The sequence below is a fragment of the Epargyreus clarus genome, unplaced genomic scaffold (assembly GCF_041222505.1).
Source record: "Epargyreus clarus isolate Ecla_fem2 unplaced genomic scaffold, WU_Ecla_fem_2.2 ptg000018l, whole genome shotgun sequence".
NCBI classification, from domain to species: domain Eukaryota; kingdom Metazoa; phylum Arthropoda; class Insecta; order Lepidoptera; family Hesperiidae; genus Epargyreus; species Epargyreus clarus.
The window spans coordinates 2,873,207-2,889,621 of NW_027332226.1; the positions used below are offsets into that span (position 1 = coordinate 2,873,207).

A 16,415-nucleotide genomic window follows, 5' to 3' on the forward strand; every position below is an offset into this window, starting at 1 on the left:
GTAGCACTCATCACTTACCATCAAGTGGACTTTAAAGTCAAAAAATATCTGCTTAAGTGCTTGGATATGAATCAGAATACACGCAAAACCGCGGTCAAAAGCCAGTAGGTATTTAGTAATTTCTCGTAACGTCCAACCGTATTATTATGGTTTCGGCTTACGGTGAACTCGTAAACAATGCGACGTCGGAATTAATACGAGCTCTCCGAGTTAATCCATTTATAACTATTACCTGTGATGATATAATCGTGGGGTAGGTGTGTAATGGAGGTATTACTATGATCAGTCCCACTGCTGGAAACAGGTCTCTTACTATTAAGGATTGGCTTCGGAATGATGATCAGTTTGTATTGTTATATTTTGCATACGTTCGAAAGATTTATAGAAAATAAAAACTTGTAATTAAAGACCCTTTTATGAATAGTTTGCCCTTCGTATCCATAGGAACTATCTTCATATATATTTTTTGGGTTATACAATAATATGAAGTATTTTGGTTTGAATTCTGTTTTGTTAACTTTTTTTATTTTTTTTGTTTTTATAAGATTGATGTATTTTTAAGATTCCTACTCAGAAATGACAAATCCGTTGTCACTTGTGAGTAGGAAGACGGACGTCTCATATGTAACTTAGTAGGCATTCACACCCTAAAGTTTGTGTCATAGCTAAATAGCTGTTACAAGTAAAACGATGTAACTGCGAATAACTATACTTTTAAATACTTATACTATTCGTAAACGTAACATAATCTATCGCAGTATTAATCGACTAGCTAACCAGCATATGCAATATTAATGTCCAATATGTGTCGATTGTAAACATATTGATTATGAATACATTGCTCTACCTACAGTGCCACAGATTTAAATGAGAGGAAATGACATCGAAAAAATGAAGTCTGTTTTTTTTCAAGCTATATCCAAAAGAATCAAGTATTTAAGGCTTATTAGCGTATGCAATATTAATGAACATATTGATTATGGATACATTGCTCAACCCCAGTTGGTACCCCAGATATAAATGAAAGGATATGACATTCGATAAACAAAGCCAATTTTTAACCCACTTCATAAAAAGATGTTCTATATTCGACCACTACGTTATAAACATACATACGTACATATATAGCTACATATATATGTATGTATGTAAGATTGTATGTAAAAATTATTTCCGAGCCAATCTACTAGGTAAATTTTAGACATTCCTGTCAAAATAATTTCATGGCTTATTGTACCAAAAGTACTAAGTTCGATTCCCGATCAGGTGCATAAAATATCTTTAGATATCTGTTCTGGGTTTGGGTGCTTTTTATTTATCCTCCTTTTTGTGTCCATAACATTCAGGACATTGATAACGGAGGTTATTTATGAAAATGTAGCAAGCAAAGACGATATGTGAAATTATTCACCGTCACAATGAATCGATCTTTCATATTTGTAAATAATTAAATTACGTGTGTTTGTAAGGATGTTTATATTTATGGATGTAAACGTATGTTGACCATACAAGTAAAAATAGCACATATCAATATAACAGCAATCAATGCGGCATGTGCATAATAAATTAGAGAACTAGAATAATTTGTAATCGATTTGTTGCAGCTATTGTATTGCACAACTCGAAGTGGAGTACCGTTATTTCTTTCAAATATATTTTTGAAGGTGGTAGAACCCTTTGTGGTTCGACTCCGGCGGCACCACCGCCACACCTATTTCTGCCTAATAACAGCAGTGTTAGGCGCTGCTGTGTTCCGTTTTGAAGGGTGTGGTAAGGGAGACATACTTTTCCGAGGCGTTTCAGCTTAGTCCCCAGGGGTACCGGCGCATCTGTGGCCGACCTCAGGTAAGAATATCTAATCCTATCTGGGGTTGATTACAGTTGTCCATAGGCGGCAGTAGCCACTTACCATCAGGTAGACTGCATGCTCGTCTGCTACTCCTATATTATAAAAAAAATCTTTTATATCACGGCGTGCGTAAATTGACGTTTTACGCACGCTTCGCGTGCGCAAAACCCCCATTTCCGACCCCGTAATATAAAATTTTATACAACACGCGGACGAAAAATGTTTTTCTGACTCGTGTGATTGCAGTCCTCGCCTGCGGCTCGGCCTGCAAACTCACACTTGTCAGAAAAAAATTTTTCGTCCTCGTATCGTAATGTACTATTATAGCACTCAGTGACCTAAACCCGCATTTTAGCCACGCCTTTCCGTGTCCAAAGTAGCCGATTTTTACACTGTATCAATGTCAGTACACTACTCTCACAGTTGTAAAAAATAAACATCGCTATAAACGTTTCATACTTTTAAATGTCATTTGAAAATTAAAAGTGAGTAAGGATTATTTTGTTTAAAGCAATAATTATGTTAATATTTTATTTTGCATGTACATATTTATAAATATTTTTGCCATTTTGTATATTCTAAGCAATAGCATCAATGTAAGACTAACTGTTGAGCTGTATCAAATTTTATTGTTTGTTTTGACTGTGTATCTTCGCTACACACCAAAGTAGGACATATTTAAATTAGGAATCATTATCAAAATTAGCCATAATACTACTCCCGTAAAAACTTGATAAAGCGAACTATTTGTTGTCGTACGGCATTCGGATTATCGAAAATTTGGATAATTGCGTTTATGAAGAAAAGCTATTTGATCCGATTGAGGAAGGCAATGTTTTTCGACCGTATGTTTGTACGTATGTATTTTTCATTCTTTGTCAAACCTAAACGACTTCACTAATATTGACATACGATATGTCGTTGTATTCATCTAAATTGCAGGGATAACATAAGCTATATTTTTAAGCAATCGGGTTTTTGGTTTGTATTATAACTTTCTAGTTACGATTTGGCTGCTTTCTGGAATTTAAATGCACATATCACACACAACGTAGGTAATCTGCGGTTATTACAAAGTGACTTGTTCACGTTTGGCGATACAAATAATCTGTACAACTGAGGTCCGGATAATCGATTTTGTACTGTATCACTAGTATATATTATGTGATTGGCATGCAGGTAGATGTTATGACGTAGGCATCCGCTATGAAAGGATTTTGATCAATTCTACCCCCAAGAGGATAAAATAGGGGATGAAAATCGTAACGCGAGCGAAGCCGCGGGCAAAAGCTCGTCACTAATAAAAGAATAGGCCAACTGAAAACTTGTTAACACAAAAATTTACTAGATACAAATTACTAAATTGTCTAAATCAAGACTTCTTCACATCAAATTTCAATGGTTTTGGTTGTGTCACATTTTTATTGGTTTTTTAATTCATAATTTTTAGTTTCAATCATTTATAAGTTTCAAAATAATTATCATTTATTTTCATATTACTTCACAAGTATAATCGGGTTTATGTCACACGAGCTATAAAATAGTGTACGATACTTGTGACATAAGTAGCCTATTATGTGCACGGCGTTTAGCACCCTCGCTGCGCTCGGGCGCTAACTTCACGCCGTGCAAAAATAGGCTACTTTGGCCACGCGTATCGTAATGTACTATTTGAAATTTATTAGGTACTTAAGATGATGGATTGCTTTGAAATTTAGATTTTCTTGGCCGAGTGCATAGATCAATTTTTTTTCCAATTGTGGTAGGCAGAGATGGCCAAATTTTGATCTTTGGTAGACGATATTGCATAGACTGGTTATTAATAACATGCCTTAGTTAGCTTACGGAATATTATTTCTTATATTATATTCCGTAAGTAATTATGTATACCAATGTAATGAAAATTATAAGATTGTTAACATATACTGCTATTAACTGCCACGTGTTTTAAAAGATGATAAATAATTATGTAATAAATATGCGATCTTTACATGGGTTTTTAGTAAAAAAAAATATCTTTAGTAAAAACAATCTGCAAATGTAATGCTAATTAGTGTATTTCTTATCAAACTTAATTACAAACTCAAACTTTCTGAAACGGCCATATTTTAATCAACCATAAGCGACAGAGACAAAATATAGTGACAACAGTATCTAATAACCATAAGGTCATGAAAATTCACCGGCGCCGTAACATCCAGCAAACATAAGCTAGGGATGGCGATTCTTTCCGAAGAAGATCGGTTCTCGAATCGAAGTGTAGTAAATCGAATCATAAAAAAATCGAGGCCCAAAGAATGGATTCTCCGAAAATTTATTTTCAATCTTTTCAACTAAAAAGAGTAAGGATAGCGAAAAACTAGCACTGAAATACGTATTCGTCACCAAAAATTGTCTCTAAAATATTTAACCAACTTCGAAAAGATCAATTTTCAAATTTCTAGGATAGAGATTGACTCACTGAATCAATGCATTCCTGAAGATCGATTACATTAATCGTTCTTTTTATCGATATATAAATCAAATCGAAATCGATCTCAGGTCGCCATCCCTAACATAAGCGCGTTTGTATGCATTTGAATATTTCATTATCGCGGACAAATCCCGTTGTGTTGATTATGAAAAGTAAACAGGATTATGACGTAGTAAATAATAAATAGTGCAAGTGTCATGGCGTATTATGGGGTAATAAACGACTTTAATAATTATGAAAATCTTTTGCAACTGGAAAGTTTATTTAGGGTATAATAATAGGTAATTTATAGAAGGTTCTTTAGGTTCAAAATATAACAAGTATTTGTAATATTACTTTTTTTGTAATAATTAGATTCTTCATTCAATTATTGTTTCATACATATGTATATTAAAAAAAATTCAACACTTCCAACGTATTTTTGTACTTTTTTATTTAGGTTCTAGTTGTTATGTACATTGTTTACTGTACCTCCTCTACTAATTTACGTTTTCGGTATTATTATCGAATAACATATGTATCAGTATGATAGCTACATAATCACTCACCATTTCTATTCTCGCTGTCAGCTGGCTTCATCTGAATCGGGTGATGCATCTGTAACAACATATTTTGTAATTTAGAACTTCTTCTTAAAAATCTTAAAAGTAAGTCTAGATCGAAAGGTTTACCAAATCATAATAAAGCTTTTCAGGAAACGTACTTTTGTAAAGATGAGCATGTGATGAGCTTTTTATGTTATTTTTTACGTATTTTATGTCTTCTTTTGTTTTATTGTTCTATGTAGTATTAATTACTTAGTTTTTTTTTAATTTTGTTCTCTACGTATTGCAATGACTGCAATACACTAGTTTTCTTTCATTCTTGATACTTCGTATTTATCAGAGAGGAAAGAAGAAGATTTATTCAGCGTCATTTTAAATTCATACTTAATATATCATGTGTATGCACTGAGCAAAGAAATACAGAAATGCAAGCAAAAGGAGCTATATCTGGAATACTTGGGTTTTTCACAAGGAGTATGCACGAATCAAAGGGAGTTTCTCCTTATGAAATTCCTGCGCTATAGCGGATAAGCGGGCACAAAGACTCCCCGGCGTCAAAGGCGACAGTAGCCGCTACTCTATGATTGTATTTGTACGTTTTTTTTTTTGTATTTTTTAATAAATTGAAGTAGCAAATAAGTATGCTTTTGTAATTTTATATTCTCTAGTAAATTACGATTATAATCAGTTAGAACAACTCGTGTCATGGGCATATAGGATGACGTACCGAAAGATATTACTTCTTTATGTGGTATGCCAAGAAAGGTCCTTCCTGGATATTTCGGGGCCTTTTGAGGAAACGATCATCTCTTTATCACAAAAATATAATTATTAAGTAGAAATATGAAATTCAACGAAAGTAAAAATTGCTTAACTCATTTCTCCTTCCTAGAATCACCTGGAAGTATATGGTCTAAGATCCGAAGCTAAATCGAACTGGACCGAGCTGATAATAGAATGAAACTCATTTTATAATGAAATTAGTACATTGGGTAATACATTAAAACTGGGTTTGCTAAAAAAATCCTGGACAGGATAATTTTAATTATTTTTTGAAAAATTAAAATTTAATTGAAAATTAAATTTTGCAACATCAAGATAATAAGAAAATTCTATTCTGAGTGAATGTTAAAAACATACAGAATGTGCAGGCTTTGGGTTAGCTATTATTTACGTGGACGAACTACTGGGTTGTCAGGTATAAACAGGTATTTCGCTGGCAACTACTTTCACTCCTGATGATAATAGATAAAATTTTATATCAGTAGAAGCGCTGTTTTATTGTGAACACGTTGATATAGGGTTGTCTGCAAAATGAAAATTATTTTTTCAAAAAATAATTAAAATTATCCTGTCCAGGATTTTTTTAGCAAACCCATTTTTAATATATTACCCAATGTACTAATTTCGTTATAAAATGAGTTTCATTCTATTATCAGCTCGGTCCATTTCGACTTAGCTTCGGATCTTCTACTAATAGTTAGCCGTACTACCTACAGTAAGTATCTTCAGTCATTCAGTAAGTGGTGATTACTGAGATTCAAACTGAGTTTTATAGAATTTTAATTTGATAACAAAGTCAGGAGCTCTTACTCTGTCTTACCACATTCTTTAGTACAGAAAAATAAAGCAGAAATATCAAACACACGAACGTTTTATTCATTATTCCACAGACAGATATTTCATTGCCCATCGTAGCAACGTCTCAATGTTTACACAATACTTGTGCGCGAACGACAAATGTTTACGAATAATTTAAATGCCTCCATATGTTTGTGTAACGCGAAACGACGACGTTCGACGAATTAACCTATCATCGGTCGATGTTACGTTATTAATAAACCATATCATCGTAATGCAATTAGATTAAAATGTCACTCTATTTGTCGACCTCGTGAAGTGGCGTTGAGAGGTGTGTGGCGCGTACGCCAAATATTTTCGTATCGGCACAAAGTGCTCGACGAATTAATCATAATAAGTTTGTTGAGGAAACTTTTTTTTTACTGAAACTTTTTAGACGCGTGTTGTATTTGTGTCAGTGTCACGTTCAGGCATGCGTTCTTTGAGATTTTGTTTTTAAAATGAATAGGTTAAATAAGTTTAGTGCAGATTTTAGCTTTTTATATCGAAATTTACGCCTGGTTTAATAATATTAATCAATCCTTGTCATTTGACAATTTCTGTTCCTTAGTTAAGAATTTAGGACAGATTGATTATTAATAACGCGCGTCACTTACAGCTTTTTTCTTACAGCTATGTACGAATACAAACTTTGAATGATATTGTGGTATATGGCTAGTGGCTACACATATTTTTACCGCAGTGTTAAGCACTGCTATATTTCGCTTTGAAGGGGCTAAGATACTTACTTATCCGAGGCGTTACAACTAAGTCCTCAGGAGTTTTCAGATAGTTCTCTAAATTATCTCTAATTTAATTTAATCAAATTGAAGGCGGTAGAACCCTTTGTGGTTCGACTCCGGCGGCACCACCGCCACACCTATTTCTACCTAATAACAGCAGTGTTAAGCGCTGCTGTGTTCCGTTTTGAAGGGTGTGGTAAGGGAGACAAACTTTTCCGAGGCGTTCCAGCTTAGTCCTGAGGGGTAGCGGCGCATCTGTGGCCGACCTCAGGTAGGAATATCTAATCCCATCTGGGGTTTATTACAGATGTCCATGGGCGGCAGTAGCCACTTACTATCAGGTGGACTGCATGCTCGCCTGCTACTACTATATTATAAAAAAAAAGAAAAAAAATATATCAGGCGTCAATTACAGAAGACCATTGTCCATGCCTTGCAGTGGCCATTATCATCAGGTGGACTGCATACTCTTTTACTGAAATATTATTGAAACCTAAGACCGTAAGCCGCAAAATCAATATTCCTCCACATCGGCCGTTCGTCACCCGACATCCGAGTTCCAGAGCGAATGTCAATCAGTAGCCAGTTTATTTTTACAGGCGCGAGGACTGACGGCCGGCGAGTAATGGCCGCGATCTATTGGCAGATGACGTTCGTGCTTTGGATGTAAGAAAATATTGGCCTATTGCTTGGAAAGCTGCGCGGTGGGTCGTATTGTGTAACTCACTTTGGTATATTACTCGTAGATAAGATTACGGTATTGTTAGCAATAACATTACTTTAGGTAGATTGTTATCTTTATTTTGGTGTTAATTTCTTTATGATTGTTGTAGCATCTAATTATGTTATCCCATTAAATAAATAGACGAAGACAGTCAAGTTGATATGTAGCATGTCTAAATATAAGGTATGATATAGCTACAATGACAATAACAAGCCTTCTCCAAGAAATATACGTAATATATCAGACAAATGTTCCAAATTTATGGAGACTAGTATACACACATCACATATCGCTGGAGTCGTTAACAGAAGATCTGACGAAGAGAGTAGTTAACCGCTGTATGTGGAGAAAATGAAAGCAGTAATCCCCACGATTCGGGCAGTCCTATGTATAGCAGTAGACTTACAAAAGCAAAAATCTCTTACAGACGCCGAAGATATAGAACAAGAAAGCAACAATTACGTACGTACATACAAAAGAAAAGAGAACAATGCATACGGACCGTAATACAACACAGTACTCATACACACATCAGTCACGAAGACCACGGCGCCCATGAATCACGGGCCGAGATTACGGCGGACCGTCTGCGAACATCCCTTATCTAATTAGTCGCAGATGGTCATCAATCACGCGTGACGCCGCGTGCACACACTGTACAAACTGAACGATTTGTCACGGAGACGTGATGAGTGTGTGATCACGCCGTCTGTCTACTCTTCCGAGGATCCTGGTTTAGACGTGTTAGAACCGTTTATACTTTGGTATGCCTTTAATGAGCTAGATTTTCACTCGAATAGACTAGATTTTCAATTCGGTAATTGATGATACTACTAAATGTCGCCAAAGAAACGAATCTTAACAAGGGAATTAAATTCAAGTGTTGATTTGTGATTCAAAAAATGGAAAAAATGTATATTTTTTACACAATCTCACCTTCCCAATTAATCGTCTTTCAATCAATCAATTCTATGCTTTTTTTAATCTTTAGTTACGTAGTATGTCAATTATGTTAACGAAACTTTCACACATACATTTATAATATATATTTTTTTCTGTGTACTTTGCAATGGCTTGTGTAAGTCGTGTCTGTATAATTAAGAAACTGGACTAAAAGTCGCATAGGTACAAGAATTGCTCAAAGTTACAAGATAGAGTTGGGGAAGTTACATACGAGCAACAATAAGCTGATACATTAAACAGCCCGCATTGACGACTGTCGACGTCAGTCAACAGCTAGTCATAATATATATCGGAACCCTTAGGAAAAAATTAAGTTGTTTTAACCGTCTATGATGTTTATGTACACCATCATCATTGGTCTTCAAAACGAGAATTGTTTATCGCATCGCAAAACAAACAACAACTATCTCAAACAATTGACGTTTATCGCCGTGTCGTAATTCCATTGCGCACTCGACTAGAGAGCAATGTGATTCGTGTCAAATTAACATGAGCATCGTCGCCGTCCAATTTGTCGTGACAGACCTTCGGGGTATTAACACTGATGTAGCGGCGCCTTTCCCCCCATTTGTTACGAAGCGCTTTTATTAAGCGCTAGAATTGCTCTTCGCTCTCATTCTTATGAATCAATGTGAAGTCTGCTTTGGTATTTACGGGTTAGTTTTGAAGTCTCGTGAATTGAACGGGTAAGAAATTGGGATTTATTCAAAGATTTATTTCAATTTAAATCACATACTGTCGTACTACTGGGTAAGGGTTTCCTTTTGAAATGGGATGGGAATGGGATTTTGACCATAGTCCATCCTCTGGCCAATCCTGGGCAAGGTTCTTCTCTTAGCTTTATACTTCATCCTGCTGGCCAAGTGTGAATTGGCTCCACACATCTATAATTGATATTTTTTAAAGAACTCTCAGGCATGTAGATTTCCTCGCTACGTTTTACATCATCGTTATAGCAAATGATAATTAATTTTTAATACGCACATAATTTTGAAAATTTAGTAGTACCCTAGGATTTAAGCCTCTGACCTAGCGATGTTCCAGCCACTAGTCTATCACTGCATATTTTTTATATTATAGTATCACTGCCTATTATATATTAGTGATATGTAATATATATATGTATGTAGACGCAGAGAACTAATTTCCAATATCCGAAGACCTTCAACTAATTGGCATACTCATCACGCGTGACATTGATTGGATCACGGATAAGGTCAACAAGATGGCCGCCATGGGAATTGGACCCGAGAGATATCGTAAGGGAAGCAATGAGACAGTATAAATTTATCTAGACCCTTTCCGCACACGACTAACCGCGGAGTACTCACCATAAAAACGTGCAAAGGGTTCCGGGTTAGATCTGAACCCAGTTAGACATCTAGATGATGAACTTGTAAGTAAATAAAATTATTAGAACTTAAAAAACAGCTTCGTCACTTACATCACAATTAACTGAGTATTTTTAAAAACTGCATGATTAACTCTTAATCATTAAAATTTTCAGAATATTAAAACATGTAAAAAGTCATTTATAACATGTAATTATAATTAAAGATTCGCCAGGAATCAATTTTAGACTCTCGATTAAAATGTTAGAATTTAAATATCGATGCATTCGTTTGTAGTTGAAAGGGTTGGACAAACACTCTTGTTAGGAAATCATTAATGCGATGTTGTCACAAAATAAAAGGACATATTTTTCTGTGCTTAGATGCTCAACATCCTAGCACCCATTACTAATTAGCATACATGTCACGTGGCGTTCCTTGGATCGCGGATAAGGTCGTTAGAATCTCTCCCATGGGTATTGGACACTAGAGATTGCACATAGGAAGCAATAATTCCTTGTGGGTTTATGATGATTATAATATCCATGACGTACCACTCAACTACTTTTGAAGACTGGGCTGAATGGTGCGCCTTAGGACAGGCTTATGTCCAGCGGTGAACTGATATTAGCTGATGATAGATTGATTGACTGCCAACTCTATCTATAAATTCAAGGAAAGATGAAAAGTCTATAAAGTTAAGCAGTGATAGGCCTCGTCAAAAGTAGGATAGATGACCAATTGATCACTACAGGTTATGTTAGATATATAGAAAGTATACATTACTATCGTGCTGCGAGGGCTTTATTTTATTGTTGGTCAACTTGGTACTATTGGTTTGGTTCCAATTGATACTATTGATTAGCAATTGGTGAAGCTTGTTGGAATATAACATACAAATAATAACAGCCTATGAACATTTAGTGTAATACCTACTTTTCCGTTTGATTCATTTCTAAAAATAAAGATTCTCGGAAGTTCGCAAAAAGAAACTGTACGGGATTCACGATCAATTTGTTTCAATATAATTAATCACTCGACGATCTCTCATTTATTTTACAAGTAGTGAAGATAAATCGTTAGAATTAGATATATTTACATACTCATTGGTTGTGTACGAAAATAAAATAAACATTTAAGTTATTCTAAATTGGCGTGTGATGATAAAATTAGGGAAACTAATTGGCAACGATCCGCTATCAACATGCATGTTGATTGACGGTATATATTTTATTTAAATTATATTAGTATGTATTTGAAGGTGGTAGTACACTCTGTGGTTCGGCTCCAGCACACCAGTGTTTTGGTTTGAAGTGTGTGGTAAGGGAGATATAATTTTCCGATTCATTACAACTTAATCCTCAGGGGTAGCGGCGCATCTGTGGCCGACTTCAGGTAGAAATTTTCTCTTATCTGGGGTTGATTACGGATGTCCATGAGCGCCAGTAGCCACTCACTAGCAGGTGTAAGTAATATACTATTTAAATATACGGTTTAGGTATAATCAATATCGTTAATATCAACGATACGTCGATATATTATAAAACGGTTATTTCTGTTGTTTTAATTTATTTGTTAGTGTTAAGTAACACTGAAATTAATATATAATTAAAACTCAAGTTAGCTAATGCATTCTTTCTATATTCTAAACCAAAGCAAGCAAGTGTTCTTTTCACCGCAATCCTAATATAGATTTAGTACATAAAGCATCAAACAATCCTTCAGTCTATAAAGGTCGCCGTGTCTATCGATCCGATGCCACTCAAAATAACCCTTCGAATACATTTGCCATAGAGCATGTAACTGAAAGAAATGCCATGCGGCGTAAACACTTCAGTCTATAGTTACTTTTTAATATAGTTAAAATACCCAACGCGCATGCAGTCCATCTGATGGAAAGCGGCAACTGGTGCCGTCTATGTACATTTATAATGAACCCCAGATAAAATTATCCAAGGTCACAGGGTATCTCCTAAGGATTAAGTTGGATCGCCTTACAAAAATGTTTCTGCGTCACCACACCATAACACAGCAGTGATTTATACTGCTGTTATGAGGGAGAATTAGGTATGGCGGCGCGGCGCCTTCGGACTCGAACTACAAAGAGTTCTACCACTTTTACACTACTAAATAGAGACTTATTCTACAGCTTTTGTATTTGTAAGTATGTAGTTATTTGGAGAAAAGCGTAAAATACCCGTGACTTGTCGATTCAATTTCAATCACTTACAAAGTTAAGTAACGTCGGCCGCTGTCGGAAATTAGATGGATGATCCCAGGTGGCAAAATATCTGGGGTTGATTACAGATGTCCATGAGCAGTAAACCGTTACCATCAAGTGGACTGCATGATCGTCTGCTACTTCTATGTTAAAAATCCTACCCCCTCCGCTAAAATGTTTTGGGCGCAGTGTGGTAGTGTACGCTTCAGACCTTCCCAGTACCCTTACCGCGAGTTTTCAAAACATCCCACAATTTTACGTTACGTTTACTCAATCCATTATTCTGTTCCGTTTGCTTCAGTAGACTGAGTTAACGTAACAATAAGTAAGTGCTCAAGTTTTTTGTCTGCCTCACATTTTCGCAAAATAGAGAGACATAACATAAAGCGCCATTTTATCAATTAAGACATTTAATGTTACGTTACTGACACTATAGTTCTGATACAATCCGCTAGGGGCGCTGATTGGAATTTGTATGGGCAAATACGTAAACAAATACCAAAACAGTCATATTTGTCAAAACGTAAATGGTAAGGGTACAGATTCACGCAGCGTTTACAGCCGAACTATTTGTCTGTGACAAGTAATTACGTGTCTCTATGTACAGGTACGAGATGTTCGTTCGGCTTTCAAACGGACGGGCCGTTTAAAAATAAACGAAGTGTAACTGTTCGAGCCAAGGCGGCGGCTCGGGGCTCATTAGCGGCAACGCAAATTAATTTATGGTACCTTTGTTTGACGCGTAACTACCTGTATCTGCATTGCAACGGGAAATACAATGTAGGTGAGTCTTTTTGACGACATGGGGTTCTGGGTTCAGTTCCCGGTTAGGCAGATGAATAAATGACAATTTCGGGTCTGGGTGTTCATTTTTATGATTGTGTGCGTAACCCATGACACACAGAATCCTGTTATGGGTATTTGATTTTAGAAAGCTTACGGATTTTTTTTATCAGAAAATTATGCGTGCTATAGGTATGTTCGTCGACCGTTCGAAACGGTAAAGTATACTCGTACGATATACAGATATAACGATAACCATTTTTCATCGAAATGCAGAACTGCCTTAAGCTAGAAATAGAGGTTTTACATATTACTTCTCTATTTTTTTTATAATATAGGAGTAGCAGACGAGCATGCAGTCCACCTGATGGTAAGTGGCTACTGCCGCTTATGGACATCTGTAATCAACCCCAGATAGGATTAGATATTCCTACCTGAGGTCGGCCACAGATGCGCCGCTACCCCTGAGGACTAAGCTGGAACGCCTCGGAAAAGTATGTCTCCCTTACCACACCTTACCACACCCTTCAAAACGGAACACAGCAGCGCCTATCACTGCTGTTATTAGATAGAAATAGGTGTGGCGGTGGTGCTGCCGGAGTGGAACCACAAAGGGTTCTACCACCTTCAGATTACCTTCTTTTGTAAAATTCCATATTACAATTTGCTTCATTATGATCGTTATACGATTTGGTTCTTTATGTAATTATTTTGCAAAAGTATAGTATAAAGGCACGATGACAGATTTTGAAACAATATATTCATTATCCATAATGTACATAACATAATATATATTATCATCATAGTATTCGTCTTAACAATACATCATAATAAGCGAAGCACTCAATACTACCATCCAATCATCCGAATCAGATCAGAGTCAGGTAGATAAACGAAAAGCAATATCTGCCTTTCTTTCTTTCAATATCAAAGACGGGATATCATCCAAATGGGTCGGCGTTTCTTCCATTATTTCAATACAAAGCAAAAATGTCCGACCATGATCATATAAAAACACGAGTTAGTATGACTTTGTCTGTGAAGGGATATTTATATTTCGGTACGTTTGTCATGAAAATGCTGATCTATATCCATACATATAATAATAATGTAAACTTAGCATGTACATTGAATATATTACAAAAAAGTATAATGAACTGACAATAAAACTAAGTAATAATAATAGCAATTTTTAAGAATGCAATGTAAATTGTGCAATTTTTAATAAGTACTTTCTCTGTTTATTTATCTGGTGTTATATATTTGACGTTATGTTCTTAATCCGTACGAGCGAAGTCGCAGGCTCAGCTTGTTCGTAATAAAGCCATCTCTGTCGAACTGTTCGTAGCGTATTTTCCAGAATAAGGAATGTGTGGAGATTAATTGCAACTCATTCAATTAGTTTAATTTTAAGGTCGTAAAACCCTTCGTGGTTTATATCCAGAGGCACAATACGATACACCAATTATCTATTATTTATTTTAGGCCTAACAAAAGCACTCAACCTTTACTACTCCAATTTATTAAAAATATTTCTATTGCGTACCAAGTTCATTTGTTAGTAGAATTAGAAGGGCTTAGCTTATTCACTACATACTAGTAAGTACATTGCCACATATTTTCCATACTAAAACAAAACCAACATACGTTTAAAATTACTTCGAATTGAACTCAGAAACTTCCAAGAATACGCTTTCTACACACACAGCCCCACACTAGGATTCCCTGTGTCGTGGACGCCATGGACACACAGATAGCCAAATACACAAACACTCAGATCCAGAAACAGAAATATATTCATAATTTAGATATCTGTCTGACCGGGGATCGAACCCGGGACCCTCTGCGCGGCAGACCGGAATGGTGACCGCTCCGCCACGCGGGTCGTAAGACAAAGACGAATAAAACTGAAATTTATACCAATTCTCAAGGGGACTACAATATTCATAATTTACGTCTTAAATACTCGTATTTTTTAGATGACAGTAAGCGATCAAAGCGAAGTCGGTCCACGTCGATTTCCATTCGATAATAATCCGTAAGTCCATCAAAGGTGACTGAGAAACCTACTTTAAAAGGAATCAAAGGCCTTTTAGGCTTATTACACGTTCGAGGGGTCGCGGGTAAAAAATAATTCGCCAAGTGCGAATCGAACTCGCACATGGAGGATTCCGTATAACCAAATGTTCATTATATTTTAATTATTTTTATAAAATAACCATATTGAAATATATTTTATTGTTCTTACTTGTATTTATCATAATAGCAGTTATAGTAGTAACTAGTAGTAGGATTGTAAGAAATTCAACTGTCTTCCTAGTACAGGTTTTACAGTTAGATAGAAATATGCCGAAAAATACCGGTTTGTTGTATGGAGACCCTCTTTAATATTCAACTTTATTTTATTTTTAGTATTTGTTTTTATAGCGGCGACCGTTGTGCATCCTATGTAAAATTTTAAGTCTCTATTTATTACGGTTCCAGAGATAGAGCCCTGTGACAAATGGGCAGACAGAAAAGTCTTAGTAATAGCGTTTCGTTTTTACCATTTGCGTACGGAACCCTAAAATACCTTGTCCGTTCTTCTGTGAGGGGAAAGCGGCCGCAAATACAGCGGAAGATAATTGTAAGTGCCGCGTTGTCTCTTAAAGGGAGGTATTATGAAAGGACTGGGAACATCATTAGCATTTTTGAAAGGAAGCTTGCTCGGTCGGCCCTTAGGCCTGGTTTACATAAGCCGATTTTCTTGAAAAATATCCACAATAAAAAATAACTTGGGCATGTTGATAATAAAATGTAGGTGTAGCGAATGACCTTGCAATCGACATGAATGTTAAATCTTCGTTGGCTATGGACATCTGAAATCAATTATAGATAAGACTGGACACGTACGTGAAGTCAGCCACAGATTCGTTGCTACCTCTGATGACTAAGTTACTAATAACACCAAATGCAAGTGATTTTCCTTTACCATACACTTCAAACCAGTAGTTAACATTGGTATTCTAATGCTGATGTAGATAGCTATGGCGTTAACGTGTTTGAACCACAAAATAAATATTTCGAAAATTTTGATATAGATACTACACAAATAAAAAATAATAATTTCATTTCACTCCTAATTCTATTTCTGGGTACACGTTCCGGCTAATTCAATAATAAA

At 35.8% G+C, this 16,415-nt stretch overlaps 1 protein-coding gene across 8 annotated transcripts in view; it reads right to left on the reverse strand.

The window, feature by feature from the left end:
* The window catches only part of LOC140749475 (CUGBP Elav-like family member 1-A), a 509,605-nt gene that overhangs the window by 116,477 nt on the left and 376,713 nt on the right, over nt 1–16,415 (reverse strand). For all 8 annotated transcript variants that reach the window (XM_073082526.1, XM_073082525.1, XM_073082522.1 and 5 more), the window contains one exon: nt 4,871–4,919. In XM_073082526.1, the coding sequence (XP_072938627.1) occupies nt 4,871–4,919 (49 nt within the window). The remainder of the gene's footprint in view (nt 1–4,870; nt 4,920–16,415) is intronic.